A 24,174-nucleotide genomic window follows, 5' to 3' on the forward strand; every position below is an offset into this window, starting at 1 on the left:
GGGTTAATGTATGCTAATACTTTGGACATTGTTTTGAGTATACGACTTTATCTTCTGTACAAGTAACTTTATAGTCACTTGTGGTGTATATTTTATACAAAATGATGTTTGGATCCCAGAGAAAGAAAAAAAAATATATAGCTCTTTCAGCTTTTATGTCAGGTTAATACATTAAGCTCTACATTAATAGATTAACTCTTTAATAATACATTAAGCTCTACATTAATAGGTTAACTTTTTAAAAGTATACTTCTTGGTGCTGTTATGAGATATGCCTGTCAGCTGCTAATCGCATAGATAGAATAGACTAAATAGCATAGATAAAAGTTCATCCCCCATCTAGCCATGCCTTCCCTACAAAACCAAGGCGCCCCCTCCCGAAAATCTAGAATTTCAGATTAAGAATACGATACAAGTGGGGCCGGCCCCATGGCGTAGTGGTTAAGTGCTTGTGCTCCGCTGCTGGCGCCCCGGGGTTCGGGTCCCGGGCGCGCACCAATGCACTGCTTGTCAGGCCATGCTGTGGCGGCGCCCCACATAAAGTGGAGGAGGATTGGCATGGATGTTAGCTCAGGGCTGATCTTCCTCACAGGAAAAAAAAAAAAAAGAATACGATACAAGTAATAACTCTTTCCTGAATCTGACTCCGATTTAGAAGGACTTGACTTTGAATAATATCACGTGGAGGAAGATGGTGGTTAATGCAGAAGATTTAGCACCGGTCCTAGGAATGTATCTAATAATCACTGGGCTCTTCCAGAAAAGCTCTCCTATTCTCAGGGGTAAATAAAGTACAGCTCCATGTGTTTTAGAGAAACTTTGAGGAAATATGTTTTCGATTATTTTCAGAGATCTATTCTATTCTTGGGACTTCTTCTTGTTAACTTGTATGACCTTTTTTCTTTCTCGGATTTAGAAGTGGGCTAGAATAAATAATTTTTAAAATTAAAAATTGGGGAAGGATGAATGTAGGGGAATATTGAGGCTATAGGAGTGTTTAGAAAATACCCTGATACTTGAACAATTTCTTAGGAAGACAGTTAAGCCTTTACTGTGGCATACAACACTTTCTTTAGCACCTGAAAAATCTAAAAATCAAATTCTTCTTAGTTGGTGAAATTCACAAAAACCAGATTAAAATACTTTAGGCATAACTAGTATAATGCAAGTAGTGTTCTGGGTTCTCAGCCAGACAGCTCCCATGACCTCTCAACCCTTAGTGGCACTTGTTTTAACCCAGCATTCACTTTAGATACTGGGGGCAGTTCCTTAACTCCTTTTGGTTACTGTATACATTTAGTACAGTAGCAAGGGCAAATAAGTCTGTAGGATAAAAATACAGATGGTTTTTGCTTTCTTGGTGAAAACACAAAATAGAACTGACTAAAATTCTAAATGGTATATGCCTCTTTTTTTGAAACAACTAAAATTTTTAAAGCTCAACGACTAGTTAATTGTACCGCTAAATATGCCGTATACTGCTTGCTATCAGTGCTTTAATTTTGCCAGTTTTATAGGTAGTGTATAAATCACTGGGAGGGTTAAAAACAATTACCTCAAAATTCTAAAAGTTTTCAAAAGAAATATTTGATAAATTCATCAGTAGGTTATTACAGTTTTTATTTGTTGCCTGTGGTAGTGAGTCAGACAGTTTTAAATGCTTTCTGACTTCTTACCTCCATAGAAGGGAGGGGCCAAAGAAGGAAATGAAGGACCTGAAGACACTTAACAGAACGAAAGTAGATTCCAGTGTATGTTTAGCATGCACTGTCTTCCATATTCTACTCCACCCTTGCCTGTTTAAAATTAATTATTTTTTATATTTTGCCTTTTGATTTGAATAGTGCCTTTAAAAATTTTAGATGAAAATAATTTTGAAAACGCATAAAATATATATTTTTAATTAATGTATAGTAAAAGTACTCCTCTGGTTTTTTTTTTTTTTGATGACTTTAAATACATGTATGGATTCATGTAACCACTACCAAAATCTAGATATAGTGCAGTTCCATTAACCAAAAAAACTCCCTCATTTTCTTCCTTTTCCTCATTTCTCCCTTTGTATTTACACCCTTCCCCATCCCTCCTCCCAGCCCCTGGCAACCATTGATGTGTTCTCCAATGCTATAATATTGTTTATTTGAGAATGTCATATATATGGAATCATATATTATTACCATGTAACCTTTTGAGATTGGTTTCCCTCTTTCAGAATAAGGCTTTTGAGATTCATCCAAGTTGTTGAGTGTATTCATTATTTGTTCCTTTTCATTGCTAAGTAGTATTCCATAATGTAGACGCGCCATCATTTATTTATCCATTCACCCATTTGTGGCCATTTGCATTGTAGATTGTTTCCAGTTTTGAGCAATTGTGAATAGATTTTTTTGTGAACATAGATTTGTGTTTCTGCAGGGTAGATACCTGGGAGTGGGATTGTTGTGTCATATGGTGTGTGCTTAACTCTATAAGAAATTGCCAAACTGTTTTTCATACTGGTTGTACCATTTTGCATTGCCACAGCGATGTATTAGAACTCTAGTTCTGTGGCCTCACCAGCACTTGGTATTATCAGTCTTTTTTATTTTAGCCATTCTGTTAGGTATGTAGTAGTATTTCATGATTTCAATATTCATTTCCCTAATGATTAATGATATTGCACATCTTTTTGTGCATTTATCTGTCTTCTGTATATCTTCTTTGGTGAAGTGTCTATTTGAGTCATTTGTTTACTGTTTTCTTACTACTGAGTTTTGAGAGTATATGTTCTGGATACAAGTCCTTTGTTGGATATGTGATTGGCTGATATTTTCTCCAGTTTGTAGCTTGTCTTTTTATTCTAAGTGTCTTTAACAAAGCAAAAATTTTTAATTTTGATGAAGTTCAGTGTCTCAGTCTGTTTTTTTAATGGATCATGGTTTTAGTATCATGTCTTAAGAATTTTTTGCGTAACCCCAGGTCATGCTGCTTTTAAAATTTTTTTTTAAGTTCCATGTTTTATATTTAGGGCTATGGTCCGTTTTGAGGTAATATTAGTGTGAGGTTTAGATTGAGGTTCATTTTTTTGCTCATGGATATCTAATTGTTTGAATATCGTTTGTTGAAAAGATATCCTTTCTCCATTGAATTGCCTTTGCACCTTTGTCAAAAATCTTTTGGCCATACATATGTATATGGGTATGCTTTTGGACTCTCCGTTCTGTTCCATTGGTTATCTGTCCCTTCACCAGTGCCACTCTGTCTTAGTGACTGTAGCTTTATATGAAATCTTGAAATCAGGTAGTGTGAATTCTCCAACTTTTTTGTCCTTTTTTTTGGTGGAATAGTGGCCCTGTCCTACATCTGTTGCCAATCTTCCTCTTTTTCTTTTTTTTTCCCCTCCCCATAGCCCCAGTACGTAGTTGTGTATCACAGTGGCAGAGTTGTAGCTCTTCTATGTGGGACACTGCCTCAGCATGGCTTGATGAGTGGTGAGTAGGTCCACACCCAGAATCCAAACTGGTGAACCCTGATCCGCTGAAGCAGAACATGTGAACTTAACCACTATGCCACTGGGCCAGCCCCCAACTTTGTTCTTTTTCAAAATTGTTTTTGCAATTCTAGTTCATTTGCCTTTACTACTTTGCATTTGCTGTTAAGGTTGTGAAATAAAACATATTTCATTCCTTCTCTTATTTCCTAACCAAAATCTTTTTTTTTAATACCATGGTATGTGTTCATGGTTATTTTGGGCATCAGAGTGATTTTTTGATCTTACTTGTATTTGAGGGGAGGGAATGTTAATACATAAGCAAAATAATCTGCATTCATTGCATTCTTCAAACAAAGAAAAATAATAATATAGAAAAGATATCAATGTGAAAATCAGCTTGTTGATGTGTATCCAAAAAATCCTGCTTGGATTTTGATTGGGCCTCCATTGAATCTGTGGGATAGTTTGGGAAAATTATTATCTTTACAGTAGTATTGGGTCTTCCAATTCCTGAACATATTTCTTTATTTATTTAGCTCTTCTTTGATTTCTTTCATCAGTGTTTTGTGTAGTTTTCAGCATTCTAGCCCTGCACACTTTTTATTAGATTTATATGTAAGTATTTTATAGGTGGGCTGTTTTGTTCTGGTTTTTTTTAGATTTCTTGGGATTTTTCATTGTAAACAATCATTTGTCTGCAAATAGAAAGTCTTATTTTATTTATGAAATACCCTTCATTTCTTTTTCTTACCTTATTGCGCTAAGACCTCAGTATGGTGTTGAATAGGAGTGGTGAGAACAGACATTCTTGTCTTGTTCCTGATTTTAGGGGGAAAGCATTCAGTCTTCGACCATTAAGGATGATGTTAGCTGTAGGCTTTTTTGTAGATACCTTTTGTCAGATTAAGGACATTCTCTTAGTTTGCTAGGAGGTTTTTTCATGTTTGGTTGTTGAATGTTATCAAATAATTTTTCTGCATCTGTTGAGATGATCTATGGTTTTTCATCTTTAATCAGTTGATAATTGTGAATTGCTGTCATTGATTTTCAAATATTAAAATAGTCCTACATTTCCAGGATAAACCCCACTTGGTCATGGTATGTTATCTATATATTGCTGAATTCAATTTGTTAATATTTTGTTGAGGACTTTTGCATCTATGTTCATGAGAGATTTTGAGTGTTTCTTGTAATATTTTAGTCTTTGGTATAGGATAATGCTATTCTCTTAAAATGAGTTGGAAGGTATTCACTTCTATTTTCTGGGATCTTTTGTGTAGAATTGGTATCATTTCTGTTTTGTTTTGTTTTTGTGAGGAAGATCAGCCCCGAGCTAACATCCATGTCAATCCTCCCCCCTTTTTTTTTTTTTTTTTTTTTGTTGAGGAAGACTGGCCCTGAGCTAACATCTGTGCCGATTTTCCTCTGCTTTATGTGGGACGCTGCCACAGCATGGCCTGACAAGCAGTGCCTCGGTGCACGCCCGGGATCCGAACCCGGGCTGCCAGCAGCGGAGCGCACACACTTAACCACTACACCACGGGGCCGGCCCCGGTATCGTTTCTTCCTTAAATGTTTGGTATAAGAAAACCTGGAGTTTTATTTGTTGGGAGGCTTTTAACAACAAATTCAATTTCTTAATCAATCCAAGACTATTGAGGTTATCTTTTTCTTCTTGAGTGAACTTTGGTTTTTGTATCTTTCAAGAAATTTGTCTGTTTCACTTGAGTTGTTGCTATTGACATTTTAAATATCAAAAAAAAAAGTTTATATTGAGGCAGTTGGTTGATAGCTATGCTATCACATTCTGCCATGTTCACCTTTTGGTGGGAGGATTTTACCCATTCTACCAAAATTGTTTTAAATGTGAGAAGCAACATAATATAGTGAATAAAAGTGTAGATTCAAGAATCAGACTGACAGTTACTTAACCTCTTCTGCTTCAGTTACCTCATGTAAAAAATGTACAAATATAATAGTAACTACCTCATAGCAGTTGTTGTGAAGAGTAAATGACATAATCCATGTAAAGTGCTTGGTAAACACTAAGTTTAAATAATCTTATTTTTGTTATATCTTCATCATTGTTATCTCAGTGGTGTCCAGCAACAAGGAAAGATTTTGCCTCAAACTTTTTAGTAATCCGGACTACACAGTCTTTCTTTTTGTTTTAAATTGACATATTCTAATTTTATTTAATTATTTTTTCCCCTCAAAGCCCCAGTAGATAGTTGTGTGTCATAGCTGCACATCCTTCTAGTTGCTGTATGTGGGATGCGGCCTCAGCCTGGCGGGAGAAGTGGTGCGTCGGTGCGCGCCTGGGATCCGAACCTGGGCCGCCAGCAGCGGAGCGCACGCACTTAACCGCTAAGCCACGGGACCAGCCCTAAATTGACATATTCTAAAAACCTTTTTTTTCCTTTGTTTTTTGCTGAGGAAGAATCACCCTGTGCTAACAGCTGTTGCCAGTCTTCCTCTTTTTTTTGCTTGAGGAAGATTAGCCCTGAGCTAACATCTGTGCCATTCGTCCTCTATTTTGTATGTCTGTTGCCGCCACAGTGTGGCTAACAAGTGGTATATAGGTCAGCACCCAGGATCTGAACCCGTGAACCTGGGCTGCCAAGGCGGAGAGCACTGAACTCAACCACTACGCCACCAGGACGGCCCCCTAAAAACCTTATAAGGCCTTTGTCACATATGTAGCCTCTAACTAGAAACATCTTCGTTCTAGCCATATATACCTCTTTTTTCTCACTCGTCTCTGAAAACCATGTGTGTACTTAGATGCATGCACACACATAACGTATATACACAAACATATAACTATTTCCATTTCTTTCTATTATTTTTAGTTTCCACGTCAGAGCAATGACAGTACTAGTAATAGAGTGGGAAATATGAAAATAAGTGAAGGCTTTTGTATTTGCCAAGGATATTCCCTTAATTCAGCAAATATTTGAAAGTGCATAAAAAATCACCTCGAAAGCTTGTTTAAATAGTGTTTCCTGGGCCTCATGTCCAGGCTTAATTCAGTCGGCCAGGATGGGGCCCATGAATGTGCATTTCTGACAAGGTCACTGATGCTGCTGCTTCCAGAAGTACACTTGGAGGAACGCTGCATCAACGTAGAGATCGCTGTCTCTGTTATAAATACGCAAGCCTTCTGCACTAAACGATAATATTGGGCATGTCATTTAACCTCTCAGATATATTTTCATTAGTGATTAATCTCTTTATCAAACATAGCCTTTATTCTCCTGAAATATGCCTGTCAGCACACCTGTTGATATTTTCTCTCTCACTTATCTTTGAATTAAAATGTCTTAAGATCCAGTCAGGTCTCATGTTAAAAACATTTTTAATTTAGGCCTTTCTTCCCCTCTTCCATTCTACATTTCTCACTAATTTGTGACTTTATAGACGCATAAATATATGTTTTCTTCCTTGTACCCAAATGCATCTTATTTCTTTACACATACAAATTTTCTTGCTTGATAGTTTTTTTCCATTTTAGTTTAAAAGGAAAATTTACTTATAAGAAAATTTTTATATATAGGCAGCTTTGAATCCTTAAATGCATTAATTGTATATTTTATCTACATTCAGCCTGTACGTTGTGATTATATTAAATGATTATAACAGTAATAAACTTAAGGTGTTGGAGTGAAGAAGAGTCACTGTCTTTAAAATCTTCTTAAGCCGTTTTCAGTAGAACTTTGAAATAGTATAATTTTGCACGTTTTTTGGTTATTTTAGCAGAGGCCTATACTGTGAAACATTTGTATCTTCCTTTCTATTTTAGGTGCGTATAGCAGCGAAATTCATCATTCATGCCCCTCCTGGAGAGTTTAATGAGGTGTTTAATGGTGAGTATTTAATTCATAACACTAAGGCTTGGTATATCAAGCGCTCTTTTTTTAAAGACTAAATTACATAACCAAAATAACTAAGCTAAGGGAAGTATGCAGAAAAATCTGGATTTTGTAATGGCTAAAATATAATGTATTTATGATATATATGATAATTATGTTTGAGTAAATTAACCTTCTTGAAAGAATAATGTTGAAAAAGACAAGAAAATTTTAATTTGACCTATTTTTTGGAATTGTGAAATGCAGGGTTGTATTTCTTTTCAAGAAAAACCTACTAGATTAGTATAAAGAGCCAAAAAAAGGGGGAAAAACATTGTTTCACCATACTTAGAAGATGACAGCACATGTGAAAACAATTATTTAAATTATATCTCATAAAGTAGTTCGCAATATGCCTTTCTTTAAACCTCACTGACAGACATTTTTTTAATTATAATTATTCACCCATAGACCAGAAATGTAAACTGTTATACAGTTTCTTGGTTGCTGTAAAAACTGTAACAACAGCTCCTCTTTAACAGTAAGTGTGACCTGGTTAAAACAATCACCAGGAAAATGGCCCGCAGTGATCTTTATATAGAACTTTTCTTAAGCAGTTTTAAGAATAAGCCACCACAAGTACTTTAAATGTGTTATTTCTACTTCATATATATTTATATTTTACCTTCACCATGTCTTAAATTAAAACTAATTTACACAGGACTCTTTGATTTCTTTTTTTTAATAACATTCTACTCCAGAGTAAACTATTTAAAGATGTTTTTTAAGATGTTTAATTATTCATTTTCATTCAGAGTATAAGATATACTGGAATCTCACCTCAGAAAAGACTAGATTTGAAAGTCAAAAAATGAGGCAAAAATTGTATCAAGTTAAAATTACCGTTGAAAATCCCTTAAATCATCCACAAACTATAATACAGTTTAACAATATAGTATAACGTCATTTAGTACATAGAGTTACATACAGTAATTCTTATGCATTTAAATATTTAACGCTGAGCTACACTTAGAGGAAGAATTGCAAGTCTACATTATACAAAATCTGGAAATTATAATTCTGCCTTTTTAGATAACTAAAATCTAAAGTAGTGAATTGGGAAGTTGGGGAGAATTCAAACATATTTCTGCTTCCTGTAGGGTTTAACTTTTTTTTTAATATTCAGCCTCTATCACCTAAATATACATTAATGTATTTGATGGTCAGGGCATTAAAGAAGATAGTCTCCTCTTCTTAGGTTCATAAGTTGGCATGTAACTTAAATTGATAATGGTGAAACTGCACCAAAGTCAGTGGCCCCCAAACTCCTGTACAGTTGATAGAACCAAGAATAGATTATAATTCTAAGAAAAGTTTTTCACTTTCTGTTCTTAGCCTGAATTAAATGTCCTACAAATTTGTTAATTAGAAAGATCCTAAAAGAATGTATGAGTTCTAGAAGTTCCTTTTCTAAGTCTCATTGGAAATTGATGTTGAGTTATGTTCTGTGTTGAGGTATATAAAATTGAGCATTTAGGATGAGCCTTTCACTAGGCCTGAGGTAGAGAGTGAGCAGTGGAATAAAAGTGATATATACGATACTATGTAAGTTTTAAACTAAGGAGGGGATATTTTACAGTAAAAAGGAACTAAATATTTGCAGGGGAATCTCATATTAATTTGATTATTTTCATTGCTATGTTGATAACATTGGCATCATAATGATTCCAAGAGAAGCCACAAATTTCAAAATTTTGTTGTTAGTGTTGTCAAGTTGGTTCTGTCTCCTAGAACCCTGTGTACAGCAGAGCTGAACCCTGCCCATTCCTTTTGGGCCATCATCTCATCTTCTGGCTCTATCAGATAAGGCTCCGCTGCTATTCATAGGGGTTTCGTGGCCCTTTTTTTCCGAAGTGGGTGGCCAGGTCCTTCTTTTCTAGTCTGTCCAGTCTGGGAGCTCCGCTGAAACCTGTCCATCCTGGGTAACCCTGCTAGTGTTTGAAATACTGGTGGCATAACTTTCAGCATCACAGCAACACCCAGCCACCAATGGGTGGTGTGGTTCCCTGATCGGGAAGCGAACCCTGGCTCCAGCAATGATAGTGTGGGATCTTAACCATTAGACCACCAGGGCTGGCAATTTTAGAACTGCAAAGTCATAAAATCTTGTCAGTTCAGTGGTTCCCAAATGTTCTCCTAGACTGGCTACAGTAAAATCATTGAAACATAGATTTTTGGTCTTTGTTCTTAGAAACTCATTTGATAGATCTGGGCTGTGGCTCTGAAGTATATACCTTTTTTTTTTTTTTTTTTAAGCCTCCCACTCACCACCCTGTGGTTCTGTTATGTAGCCTTGCTTGGAACCACAGCCTAATCCCTTCTTTAAGAGTAGTATTTTATTTTATTCAAATTCTTCTCTATCTTTCTATTTGTTCTACTAGACTCTCCGTATGATAAAAACATGAACTTTTTTCCAGAGTGAAGCTAACTGGATCAAATAGATCCTGCTTTTAAATTATTTTTCCATTTAGAACTAGAAAAGATACACTGTCATAAAATACCGCTCTTAATGATTGTCTTTTAAATATTGAAGACGAAAGAATTATATTTATCAAATATAACTTCCCAGTTTGCTTTGTGAGATAGGAATAACTATAATTGTGAATGTCTGTATTCTTTAAAATAATTTTTTAGGTAGAAGCTTCCATTGTTTAAAAGCAGTTAATTTAGAAATCAAATTAGTATTATTTTAGTGGTTAGGAAGAGAGATGGTTTTTTAAATCAGGGCCTGCTACTAAAAAGAGGTATGTAAATAGGTAATTTTTTTTTTTTTGGAACAGTTTTGTTAGTTTTGTAAAAATGATTCATAGTCATTCTGAAATTTTCAAAGTGCAAAAAAACCTAAAAATCACACAAAGTTCTGCCCTCTAGTTCTCCAGTGTTTGAATGAAATACTTCTAACATCTCTCACTTTAGACACATATATAATATTTAACATTACATAAATAAGATAATACTATACATGCTGAGTTTTCCTCTTCTTGTTTATTATATTATCGATGTATTTCCATGCTGATAAATACATATCTACATTATTTTTAATGGCTGCCCAAATTTACACTAGTTATAAGAACTATAGCCTGTTTATATTGTATTTAACCTGTTTCTTAATGGCAGCTACTTAGGTTATTTCTGTTACTTTAATTTAATGAAAAAATTAGGTTACATTGCTGTATGTACTTTTTGATAGCAACTGTATAAAATAGCCAGGTGCATAGGAAAAATAAGGAAAAAATACAAAATACGCTAAGACTAAAGTAGAATTTTGTTTGTTTGTTTTTGAAATTATGTGATTTTTTTCCTTTATGTTTTACAAAGTGCTTGGATTTTCCAATAAAAAGTATTATTTTTAAAGTTATATTTTAATGATTAATAGGCAGATGTCTACATAATAATTGAGTCTTTGACTAGGACAGAATTAAGAATAACCAAAGTGAGATTACTAAATCAAATAAGGCAGTTATCCATATCGAACTAAAGACATTCATCTCTTGTTTGAACATGAGCTGTATGAGGACAGAAATGCCTTCATCTGCACTCTGTTCACAAGCTGTTTCTTGTTTAATCACTTTCTGTAGAGCAAATTTATTTGAAACTCATGATAGTATTGTCAAACTAAGAAGCATAATGCTAAATCTTCTACAGATCTTATCGCACTTTTTAGTGTAGCTTATCTCCACTTGAATTCTTTCGAGATACAGTACAGTCTGCCTGCATAGACTATTAAAGGTATAAAATAATGTGTTTTTCTATTTCATTCCCTCTCCTATTTCCTAACCAAAATCTTTTTTTTTTCTTTTTATTAATACTGTGGTGTGTTTTGTGGTTATTTTGGTCATCAGAGTGATATTTTGATCTTGCTTACATGTTGAGGGGAGACAGTGTGTTAATACATGACCAGAATAACCTGCATTCATTACATAGAAATTTCAAACATAGAAAAATAGTAACATAGAAAACATAATATTTGTTTTACAGATGTTCGGTTACTGCTTAATAATGATAATCTTCTCAGGGAAGGAGCAGCCCAGTGAGTATTATATTAACATAATTAAAGTGACATGGGAAAAAATAATTTAAAAGTGGTTTTTAAGCACTAATCCCTGAAATAGGTATTTGCACATCAAGTTCAAATATATATAATTATATATATGTCCTAAACTAGATGGAAAATATTTTTGATCACAGAGGAACATAGGAACACAATTATAACATGAAATTCTCTATACTTTGTGTGTTTGGCAGTGGCTTATATGCTCAATACAGTCATGTGCCACATAGTGACATGTCGGTCAAGAACAGACCGCATATACAACAGTGGTCCCATATGATTAGTACCGTATAGCCGAAGTGTGTAGTAGGCTATACCATCTAGGTTTAGTAAGTACACTGTATGATGTTCGCACAGTGACAAAATCGCCTAACGACGCATTTCTCAGAATGTATCCCTGCCATTAAGTGACGCACGATTGTATTCTTTACTCATATGAGACTAGAGAGAGGCTTTATTCTTGAATCCGTCTCATCACCATTTCCTAATTCAGACTTTCAGCAGTTCTAACATGGATGTTTGCCTAATGATAACTTTTTTTTTTTTTAATTTATTTTTCCCCCAAAGCCCCAGTAGACAGTTGTATGGCATAGTTGCACATCCTTCTAGTTGCTGTGTGTGGGACACGGCCTCAACATGGCCAGAGAAGCGGTGCGTCGGTGCACGCCCGGGATCTGAACTGGGGCCGCCAGCAGCGGAACGCGCGCACTTAACCGCTAAGCCACGGGGCCGGCCCTGCCTAATGCTAACTTAACTGCTTTTTCTGGCTCTAGTTGCTCCCCTGCCCTATCGTCGTACACACTGCTGCCAAACTAATCTTTAGAAGTAGTTCTAGGTTCTCCTTTCTCAAAAAACCTCTGTGATTCTGCTTTGCCTCCCAAATGAAGTAATTATTCCATCATTCAGGGTCTTTCAGTTTGATTCAGTAAATCTAGCTGAACACCTGCTGTGTGCCAGGCATTGAGCTTGGTGCTCTCTATGACTTTGGACCTAACGTATCTTCTCCTCATGTGTTTTGCTTGTCTTGGTCCCTCTAATTTAAATACTCTTTTCTTCCCATGCCTCTGATTTCCATAAGACCAAGAGAGCCTACCCATTATTTCAAGGCCATTTCTCAGTATCATATCCATTATGAAATCACCCCTAATTCTCTTTTCTTCTTACCCTTGCCTCAAGAGAATGTAATTTTAAAATATATTTGTTCTTGGGGCTGACCCTATGGTGTGGTGGTGAAGTTCGCCGTGTTCCGCTTCAGTGGTGCGGGTTGGTGGGTTCAGGTCCTGGGCTCGAACCTACACCACTCGTTGGCCACGCTGTGGTGGTGACCCACGTATAAAGTAGAGGAAGACTGGCACAGATGTTAGCTCAGGTCTAATCTTCCTCAGTGGAAAAAAGTATATGTATATGTATACATATATATATGTATATTTTCCATGGTGCTTTATTGGTCATTCTCTTATGGTACTTTCTACTTTGTTTTATGGCTATGTTTATTATCTCTCCTATTCAGCTGTAAGCCCTTTGATCATAGGATCTGTCTGATTACTCTTGCATCTCTTGCAGCACCTACTCTATGTTGTATACTCAATATATACTTGAATAATTGGATACATATCTTATAGATGAGTAACCTTTACTTTCAGGGTTTTGAATGAAAAGACCATTTATATTTACTGATTTAATTTTCTTCTGCTAAACGTTAAAAACTGGATATCATTCTTCAGTTTTTAAAATAGCCATATCTATATAATATTTATAGTTAATATAGCATCAATAATGGAGAATTATAATTTTATTTAACTTGCCATGTGCAGGGCGGGAGACTTTTATTGACAAGTGAATTGTTTGGCTGTGATTTTTAAGTGCATTAAAGATGTTAATTTTAAGTAATTGACCTTTTTCTTTTTTAGTGCATTTGCACAGTATAACTTGGACCAGTTTACCCCAGTAAAAATTGAAGGTTATGAAGATCAGGTATGTTTTATATAAACACAAGATCTGGCTGTTCTTTATTTCATTTATAATGGTTGATGTAGCCTGCAAGAATTGTGAAGTAGTGTATTTAAAGATAGAAAAGTGTTCATTTTAATCATAGCCACTTATGGGCTACTTAGTTTCTTTTGTTGACATCAGTAATGCTATTAGCAGAAAGTCCCTTTTAGAGATATTCAAATATAATTCTTTTAAGATTTTAGAAAATAATTGCTTTAAATCTACTTTCTTGTTTTTTATAGGAAAAACAATCAATCCTATATTAATCCAAAATCTAGAAATATATATTAGTAAGATTTATATCATAATTTGGTTGCTCTGGAATTCTACAGTTCTTCATGTGAGTAACTTAGCATTTAGTAATTATTAAATCTCTTCTTTCCAAAGTGCAAGTTAGAATTGCTAAGCTAAGAAAAGCCACAAAAGGTCACTTACATTCTTATTTTTTATTTTTTTGGTTTAGAGTCACTAATAATTGAAAAGTGATTGTATTAATTCATATTGTGCTTACATGAAGCACAATTTATATAAAAAAATATGAAGAAGGAACTAGTAGGTAGAATATAAGAAAAAGTAGGAACAATTAGTTTTTAGTGGCTAATTATATCAAAGCTTGCATTTGGTATTATTCATTATGTAATATGTAGTCTTGTAGTTACTAGCCAGAAAAAGAGACTAGACAGAAAGTGAAACTAAAGGGAAAACATGAGCTTATATATATAGATATGCATGAGTGTATATACACATATATATAAAGCTATATAGTGTTTCATTTTATGAATCTCCTAAATTTATTTTCTTTCTGTCTTGGGAGATCTTGGTTTTTTTTATTTTTTTACTTTTTATTTTTTTTTTACTGTTCTAACAATATTGTATTGAACATCTTTGTACCTCTGGACACATAGTCTGTTGTTTTCTTAAGATAAATCAATCCCTAAAAGAAGATTTGCTGGGTCCAGGGAATGCATCTTTTAAAAATATTGAATAGCTTCCAAATTCATTTTACAAACCTAGCATAATATTAATACTTAAACCTAATAAAGATAAAACAAACAAAAACAAACTCTAATCTTACATGACTATAGATTTAAAAACTTGAAAAAGCTATTAGCAAGTAGAATCCAGAAATGTATTAGAAGAATAATATGCTAAGACTAAATAGAATTTATTACAGGAATGCAAGAATGGTTCCATGTAAGATGATATATTGGTCTTATCTATTAACCAACAAATCAAAGAGAAAAACCTTACGATATATCAATAGACAGTGAAAAGGGATTTGAAAAATTCAGCAGCTAGTTCTCATTACAAAAATGCTAAGTAAAATAGAGATAGAAGAAAACTTAAATAGGCTGTTTAACAAAAACCAATAATAAATATCATAAACTGCAAACATTAAAATAATTTTAGTTAAAATAGAAAATTAACCAGGTATGTCTACTTATCACCATTATTCTTTATCATAAATGGAGGTGTAGAAAATAAGAAAAGAGAATGAGAACTTTTAGAAAATTCTTGGGTGACATGATTTATATATTTAGAAATACTGATAGACTCTATTAAAATTAACCTCCCTAAGTCACATAAAAAAACCTACTAGACTTAAAAGAATTTTGTGAGATGGCTGAATTTAAGGTGAGTATACAAAACTCGTTAGCTTTCCTCTGTTGCAGCAAGTAAGTACTTTAAACTAGAAATGATTGGAGGGGGAGGAGTTCCATTTTAAATAGTGGTAAAACTCTACATTAACCTGGGAATAAACTTACCAAGCAAGAAAGGCGTAGGATTGTGAAGAAAATGGTGATTGTCTTGTTGAAACGTGTAACAGGAACTGAATGGAAAGGCACACCACATCCCATTTTGAGATAGAAAATTAAATTATTTAAAAATTAAAATATGAATTTAATGCAATTTGATTAGAATCCTGTTAGTTATTAAATTGGTCAAAATTTTCCTCAAGTTTACATGAAAAATTACATGCTTGCAAAAAACAAAAATGTAAGAACAGTAAGAATGGTAAGAGAGAATTGCCTTACTAGATAGCAGAAGATGCTTTACAACCAATGTAAAGTCATATCAGGTGGCATTGTATAGAGTAGACAAATAGATCAGTGGAGCAGCATATAGAACCAGAATTTAGTCCCAAAGTACATAAAGATTTTTATACATGACAAGGTTATAACTTAGACAGATATGTAATAAAAGATATTGGCACAACTGATTGCTATCAAGAAGGAAGTTAAGTTGGAGCTGTGTCTCATACAATATACAGAAAAAAATTTCAGGAGGATTAAAAATTGGTAAAGTGACTAAAATTGTAGAAGAAAGTCTGCATGTACAGTGTAAGGGTAGGGGAGACCATATCAAGTAAGACTGGAAACCCAGAAACTGTAAAAGAAAAGATGGACATTTTGCTACATAATAATTATTTTAACTGTAGAATGAAACAGATACCTTAAACAAAGGACTCATAAATTAATAAGAAAAAAAAAACCCAGATGAAAAATATTAAAGGATATTTGCTCACAGAAGAACAATAGCTTGCAAACATGAAAAGATATTTCGATCTGTCAGTAGTCAGAGAAATATAATAAAAGTTATCAGATATGTTTTATACCCATCAGACTGAAAAAAGAACTATATGCCTGCTGATGGTAGTAATGTGAAGGGAAATATCTCATATATTGTTTGTAGAAATGTGGATGTCACAGCCATTTTTTGGAAAGCATTCTAATTATGTATTAAAAATATATAAATCCTTTACCTACGCTCCACACTGCTAGGGAATCTATCCAAGAGAAATGGAGGCATCCAATGAAAATAAAAACATAAGTGTGCTAAAATATATGTTCAGTAATACTTATTTCAACATTTTTAATGTGCCCATCTTTCCCCCAAAAGAGAAAATAGCCAAGAAATAAAGAGATGATCTATCAATAGCAGAATGGCAGAATAAGTTATGTTATATCCATATTATGGGATATTATGCAACCATTAAAAAGAATGGTGAGGGGCCGGCCCCGTGGCTTAGTGGTTAAGTGCGCACGTTCCGCTGCTGGCGGCCAGGGTTTGGATCCTGGGACCGCACTGATGCACCACTGCTGAGGCCACGTCCCACATACAGCAACTAGAAGGATGTGCAGCTATGACAGACAACTATCTACTGGGGCTTTGAGGGGAAAATAAATAAATAAAATCTTTAAAAAAAAAAAAAAAAGAATGGTGAGAGGTATACTGGTTGACTTGGAAGGATTTCCATGAGGTGTTGAAAAAAGTCAGATGCAGAAAATTGTGTGTGCATATGCATTTTCATTCCATTCTTGTAAAACAATAGCAAAAAAACCTCTCTGTGTATGTATACATAGATGTGTGTATATTTATCTATGTAGGATTATATGACTGAAAAAAATTTGTAAGGATACGTTCTGTGTTTGCATGATTTACATCAGAGGGATGGGGAAGTCCTGGCATAGGTAAGGAGTCAAAGATTGGGAGAGTTGCAAGAGAAGGAAGAAGAGGGAAATTTTTTAAATAAAGAACAAATGTCAAATTTATGCATGTATAATTTAAATATACATATATGAATAAATTACATTTTTAAAAATTTGAAGGTCAATTGACAACAACTGTCAATGATTAGCTTATAATAACAAGAATCAGGCACTTCATAGTAGATGAGATTATGGGCCCAGGAGCAATGTAGGGCACACTGAAGAGGATTCTCACTGGATTAAAACCATTCTTGTAACCATTCTCATTGAAGGTTATTACCAGTTCCTTAGTTTTGAGGAACAGGAGACTGATAACAGAAATAGTAAGCTGTTTATAGTTCTCAAAAAAAGAAATAAAAACCTGACTCCAGCAGTGCATTAGAAGACGCATTTTTTTCATCAGATAGCTAGAAATTATATTGGGAGAAAATAAGTTGCATTTATCTAAGGTGGATGAGAGTAGCCTCATTGTCTTTATAATCTACTCATTTGAAGTGTTATAGTTGTACCATATAGTTAAACCAGTTGCTTGGAGTAGAATTATTTTATAGTTTTAAGGAAATAGCTTAAGTGAATGTATATTAATATATATCAGTACTTAAATGCTATTTTAATCAGTATTTAAATTCGTTTTTTTCCAAAATTCATTGGCTCATTGAAGGTATTGATAACAGAACATGGTGATTTGGGAAATGGAAAGTTTTTGGATCCAAAAAACAGAATCTCTTTCAAATTTGATCACTTAAGAAAGGAAGCAACTGATCCAAGACCGTATGAAGCAGAAAATGCAATTGAATCCTGGAGAACTTCAGTAGAAACTGCTCTTCGAGCTTATGTAAAAGAACATTATCCAAATGGAGTCTGCACTGTAAGTTTCAATGTAGACCTGTTTTCTTTTGTCTTCTGTAAATATGACAGTGTTTTTATGATCTCCTGAAATTTATAGTAACTTAGAAAACTGACAGTTTATAGCTTGGCATTCTTTTTTTTCTTGAAGTAAATATTTCTGAGAGTGTTGGCTGTTTTTTGGGGTTTTTTCCCAAGAAACTCTAATAGTGAATATATTATGATATATATGTGATATGGAAAAATGGTTGTACCTTGAATTAAATTCAAGTAGGAATTCTCATGCGTTGATTGGAGGAGCATGACATGATGAGATTGTTTCATCTCCTGTTCATGCCTCACCTCAGTAAGTTTAGATCAAACTTCTTTTCATTAAGTTACAAGATCATAGGACAAATAAAATTATTTGGAAGTGGAATCATGTCCTCGTGTGTTTTATAATCAAATTTCTTATGTTGTTTAATGTGTCTTTCATATATTTAACCTATTTTTATATTTTCAGGGTGAAATATGGTAGAAAGCAGAAGTGCCTTTTTTTCCTTTCATAAAATTGTTTGTACCCAGATAGGCCTTTTAGTCCCCTACAGTTTGTTTGGACTTCCATGATCTTGTCAAGAGCCACAGTGATCTTTTGAAATGCAAATCAGATCATGAAAATCCTCTGCTTGAAATCCTTCAGAGATTTCCGTTTGCACTTAGAGTAGGTCCAGGCTTCTGAATGTGGCTTTCAAAGCCCTGTGGACCTGGCCTTTGCTTACCTCTCCAACTTAAGGTGACCATACATCCTGGTTTATACCTGCTGTCCCAACATAACTATTAATATTACCAACAACACCTCATTTCACTCTCAGAAGTTTCTTGGTTAGGACAGAAATTCATATGTCCCCTTAAGTATCTAGCTCTTAATAATTATTTGAGAAATAACAGCAACATAACCTAAAATATCTTATAAGGTCTTTGAATTATAACCTTGTTGCTTAGGATTATTTTGAAAGAATAACTCAAGAATAAGGTGGTTAGGTTGAGGTAGAGAGTCCTTGTTTGTTCCTGGAGGATTGAAAGGCACAAATTGTTCATTACTTTTAAATCAGGAGCCAGGAGGTGAAATAACATCATCATACCATCACAGGCATTCTCCTAATGACCTTTCTCATTTATAAGTAAATAACATTCTCACCTCTATCCCAATATTTTTTAAAATGACTAGAGAAATGGCAACCCTTAAGATTGTGAAGTAAGCGAAGATAATAAACACAATCTAGGTCCAGTTTTTATTTGCATGGAAACAGCCAGATTAGTATCTGTGTGTTTAAAATAAATTATCTAGAGCCAGCCCTAGGGCTGGCCCCGTGGCTTAGCGGTTGAGTGCGCGCCCTCTGCTACCGGCGGCCCAGGTTCAGATCCTGGGCGCACACTAACGCACCGCTTCTCCGGCCATGCTGAGGCCGCGTCCCACATACAGCAACTAGAAGGATGTGCAGCTATGACATACAACTATCTACTGGGGCTTTGGGGGAAAAATAAATAAATAGAGCCAGCCCTGATGGCCTAGTGGTTAAAGTTTGGCACACTCCCCTTCAGCAGCCCGGGTTCAGTTTCTGGGCGTGGAACCACACCACTTGTCTGTCAGTTGCCATGCTCTGGTGGCGGCTCACATAAAAGAACTAGAAGAACCTACAGCTAGAATATACAACTATGTACTGGGGCTTTGGGGAGGAAAATAAGAAAAAAAAGACAAAGAGGGAAATAAATAGGAGTTCCTTTTAAAAAATAAATTATCTACACTTATTATCATACCTGTGTTTGGAATGAAAAGTATAGTATATCTAGGCTGTTTGTGAATATTTTAGACTACAGTTAGTTTTATTCAAAGTGTGAGCTTTTTTGTGATCCACCTTAGAATCTGTGATTAGGTGTACATATTTGAGTACTTGTTTTTCTAGCTACTATATTGGAATTCTTTAAATGTTTTTGCCAAAGTGCTATACTATTTTCAGTATTCTATAAATATTTAAAGTTGGGCATTCTGTGGCGCTAAATTCACCCTTGTGTTTGTTTTCTTTGCCAATAAGGTATATGGTAAAAAAATAGATGGACAGCAAACTATTATTGCATGCATAGAAAGCCATCAGTTCCAAGCAAAAAACTTTTGGTAAGTTAAAATTTTGTGTATTGGGGAATTTTGACGTTGTTTATGTTCTTTGTAGTTCTTGCTTTACTGATTGGGCCTCTACCTTGTTTATGTATGATTGATTAAGAGCAATCTAAACGTCATATAAAACCTCAGCCTTTTGGTATAAGAAAGATGTCTGCTCCATTATCAGCCTAATCATTTAAAGGTAGCAGTAAATCCATTGACTCTCAGTGAAAAGAGCGTGGGAGAGCGTCAAGTGTTTTTAGAGACTAGCAAGCAGCTTCCTAAGGGAACATGTGTGCCTGTGAGCAGACCAGTTGGCAGGCCCATGTGCTCATTCTGAGATGCCATTGTTCCTGAATGAGACTTAAATGAGGGAGGAGGACAGAGGTAATTATGAAGTGAAGAATGATGATTTTTTTGTGTGTGAACTTTGGGGCCTCTGAAGTAGATGTTTTCATGTGGATTGCTTCGTGCTTGGTTAGCCAATGTGAGGAAGTAGTGACATGTTTTATATAGTGAGGCAAGTTACAATCATGCCTTATAATTTTGTGTACAGATCAGTTGATTATTCCTTGTAAAAGTCCAGCCACCCAAAGCACTGACTTGCTTTCTTAATCTTGGACCTTTGATAAGTTGTTGGGCCTTTTTATTCTTAGAAAGACTTTTTCTGAGATAACTCTTGTTATAAAATTCTGAGGCTCTCCAAGACTTTATAAGTTCAGAATTGAATGAAAACTTTATCCCCCTTTTTTGTTAATACATGCTAAGGTCATCAGAATAAGTATGGTCATAATATTTACCTTTTAAGTATGTTAGTCTTTGACTTGTTAGCCAGTTTGGTTGGTGGCGCAACTGGTAAAGTAACAGTTATCAGTAGCCCTATGGACTAGTTTGGTTCATGGCCCAAGGTTGCTCCACTACTTAACCCTTGCAAAAATAAATGCAAGTTTATAAGGTTAACCAAGAACATTTGGAGTAACACAGATCCATTATCACTGAAGGAAAATCAATTTTTTGTGTGTGAGGAAGATTAGCCCTGAGCTAACATCTGATGCCAATCCTCCTCTTTTTGCTGAAGAGAGGCACTAGGTTAACATCTGTGCCCATCCTCCTCTACTTTATATGGGACGCCGCCACAGCATGGCTTGACAAGCAGTGCATCAGTGCGGGCCTGGGATCCGAACCTGTGAACCCCAGGCCGCCGAAGCAGAGCGCTCGCACTTAACCGCTATGCCACTGGGCCGGCCCCCAGAATATGTCTTTAGCATGCAAAGAGCAAATAGAAGTCAGAGAAAAGGAGTTGCTCTGAAAAGGCTGTCAGAAAAAAATAGGATAAAATTCATTATCTAGGAGACAAAAACGGATAACATACCTGTTGCTTGTTTGTAATGTCAACAGTTTCCTACAATGAATGTGTATTAATTTGTATCCCAAAAGTCATTATTGGAAGTGGGAGGAGGATGTGGCTTTTATGTGGAAACTTGAAACATAAAATTGGAAAAGGGAAAAAAAATCTAATGCTTATAATTCTTTGTAGCCTTTCTCTTTCCAGATATCAAAATCTCCTTAAGAATGTTGTTTACTGCCCATTCTTTTTAAATTATTTGATACTTTGTATCATTCAGTGGATGTTAAACTACATTGACTGTGTTTGTGAAAGCCCCTGATAATCTGAACATTTATTCAGTTTATTCTTAATTAAAGCATAGGTGAGTCTATTGAAGAAGTAGCTTAAAAGTTTTCTCTAAAAGTAGGTTATATGATTTAGCTTTGAACTGTATTTTAAGTCTTAGCTTTAGAATTCTGAAGTTGCATCCATTATATAGGTCCTTTCTTATCAGTAGGGTGAAGATTAAATTAAATGTAGCTCATAACTGAACTTAACTGTTTGATTCCTTTGAATATTTCAGTGATTAAAAAATGAATGTCTGGCATTCATCCCCCACACTCTCTCATACTGTAGCATTAAATTTAAATCTGGAACTTAAAATTTATTCAAATTATTTTCCCTACCTTATTTACAGCTGCTGTTTTTATTTTTAAGGAATGGTCGTTGGAGGTCAGAGTGGAAGTTTACAATCACTCCTTCAGCCACTCAGGTGGTTGGCATCTTGAAAATTCAGGTATGAAATAAAAAGAATTTGTTTACTGATCTCTAGATGATTCTGAACAGAGAAACGGCTAATTCATAAGTTTACATTTTCATAGTATACAGTAGCCGTTTCTTTTCTAGATCTTTGTTTTAAGGTATTGGGAAAAACAAGTAGTGCTGATTTCATCTTGTAGATAACCTTGCAGTTCATTCCCTAATCATCAAAAATCTGCAAGGATAGCTGACAGGTTCTAAAAACAGAGCTAAAATTAGATGCTACCATTTGGTCTGCTCTTCATACAGTTTGTTCATCCAAGCATCCTCTGAGTTTGAGTTGTGGTGTTCTGTCTTCTGAAATGAGTGGAGTTGGGTGAAGTATAATGTTAATGTATGTGTGTATAAATGTATAAATATATTTATTATATGTGTATATTAATATATGTACATAATACGTATGTCTTTTAAGTATCTTCTGTTCTCATATTTGGCTTCTTTTGTGAAACTCAGTAGAACTGAATTCTTTGACTCTTCATGTAAGCTCAAATGTTTATATAGAAGAACATTTGATAACTAAGATCAGTTATTGGAATATAAATATTACTAAGTCAAAGGAAAATACTAATCTTTTTCTATCTTGGTTCATTTATTTATTCAATGTATTTGTTGATCAGTTATCTTGAAAGGTATTGTGCTAAGAGCTATAAAGGAATAAAGGTGAATCAGATGCTGCTGCTTGATCATCTGACTCCAATATACATTTCTAGTCTTAGATCCTATTACTTTTTTTTTTTTTTTAAGATTTTATTTATTTTTATTTTTTCCCCCCAAAGCCCCAGTAGATAGTTGTATGTCATAGTTGCACATCCTTCTAGTTGCTGTATGTGGGACGCGGCCTCAGCATGGCTGGAGAAGCAGTGCGTCGGTGCGCGCCCAGGATCCGAACCCGGGCCGCCAGTAGCAGAGCACACGCACTTAACCACTAAGCCACGGGGCTGGCCCATTAGATCCTATTACTTTTATGTCTTGGTGTGACTGTCCCTTAGGGGCTAGAGAATAGAGGTTAAGAGCATGGATTTTGAAACCAGACTGCCTGAGTTTGAGTCCCAGCTCTGCCAGTTATTAGTTGTATGACATCAGGAAGTCATTTAAGCTCTTTTGTTTGTTTCCTCATTGGCTAAAAAAAGAAAACAACAACAATAAAAAAAAGCTAATTTGATTGTTTGAAGATTAGTTAATATGGGCAGAATGGTTAGAACATAGCTAGACATAAGTGCTTGATGAATAATAGCCATTATTGTTGACATTATTCTTTCCTTCAGTTAGGCCTCAGTAGCTCTCACCTGGATAATTTCTAAAATGGTGCCCTTGATGGACCAAAGCTTGTTGAGAGCCTAGATTGTCTGGTTCACAGTTCTGTCTTCAGCACTTAGCATGATGCCTAGCATATAATTGTTACTTTATTTTGTTGAATTGCTTGACTCTTCGCCATCGTCTAATCTACTTTTCACATTGCCATCAAAAAAAATGATTTTTTAAAATTTAAATCTAGATGTGTTACTTGCCTACTTAAGGCCATTTTAGTGGTGCACTCTCACCTACTAGATAGTCTAGATATATTTGCATGGCATATAAGGCTCAAAGTTGACTTGTCCCCTACCTGTATATTTCTCCAGCCACCCCCTCCTCTCCCCGACCTCAACACACATTCCAACCATAAGTCCCCCCAAACCTTTCTTTTTTTTTTTTTTAAAGATTTTATTTATTTATTTATTTTCCCCCCAAAGCCCCAGTAGATAGTTGTATGTCATAGGTGCACATCCTTCTAGTTGCTGTACGTGGGACGCGGCCTCAGCATGGCCAGAGAAGCGGTGCGTCGGGGCGCGCCCGGGATCCGAACCCCGGGCCGCCAGCAGCAGAGCGCGCGCACCTAACCGCCAAGCCACGGGGCCGGCCCCCCCAAACCTTTCTAAAGTGTGCTCTTCTCTAAGCTCAGTTGCCTTATCTTTCCTGGTTTAGTTGTTGTCATACTTCTTTGGTTTAACGCAAATGCAGTGTTACCTCTTCTCTGAAGTCCTCTTTTTAAGTCTGAGAGAGAGTCTGGAGTATTGCTAATGTACTTTGTACATAGCTCTTGCTATGTTGTGTTGAAATATGAGGTCAGGGACTGTCTTTATAAAAACTG

General features: G+C 35.2%; 1 protein-coding gene across 1 annotated transcript in view; it reads left to right on the plus strand.

Annotated features, from left to right (window-relative positions):
• CAPZA2 (capping actin protein of muscle Z-line subunit alpha 2) overlaps positions 1–24,174 on the plus strand; it is a 52,130-nt gene that overhangs the window by 21,867 nt on the left and 6,089 nt on the right. The window contains exons 2-7 of the mRNA XM_004418775.2: positions 7,275–7,338; positions 11,362–11,413; positions 13,345–13,408; positions 17,579–17,785; positions 19,836–19,915; positions 21,945–22,023. Coding sequence (XP_004418832.1) covers positions 7,275–7,338; positions 11,362–11,413; positions 13,345–13,408; positions 17,579–17,785; positions 19,836–19,915; positions 21,945–22,023 — 546 coding nt within the window. The remainder of the gene's footprint in view (positions 1–7,274; positions 7,339–11,361; positions 11,414–13,344; positions 13,409–17,578; positions 17,786–19,835; positions 19,916–21,944; positions 22,024–24,174) is intronic.

This window comes from Ceratotherium simum, chromosome 1 (assembly GCF_057802395.1).
Source record: "Ceratotherium simum simum isolate JZ-2026a chromosome 1, ASM5780239v1, whole genome shotgun sequence".
NCBI classification, from domain to species: Eukaryota; Metazoa; Chordata; class Mammalia; order Perissodactyla; family Rhinocerotidae; genus Ceratotherium; species Ceratotherium simum.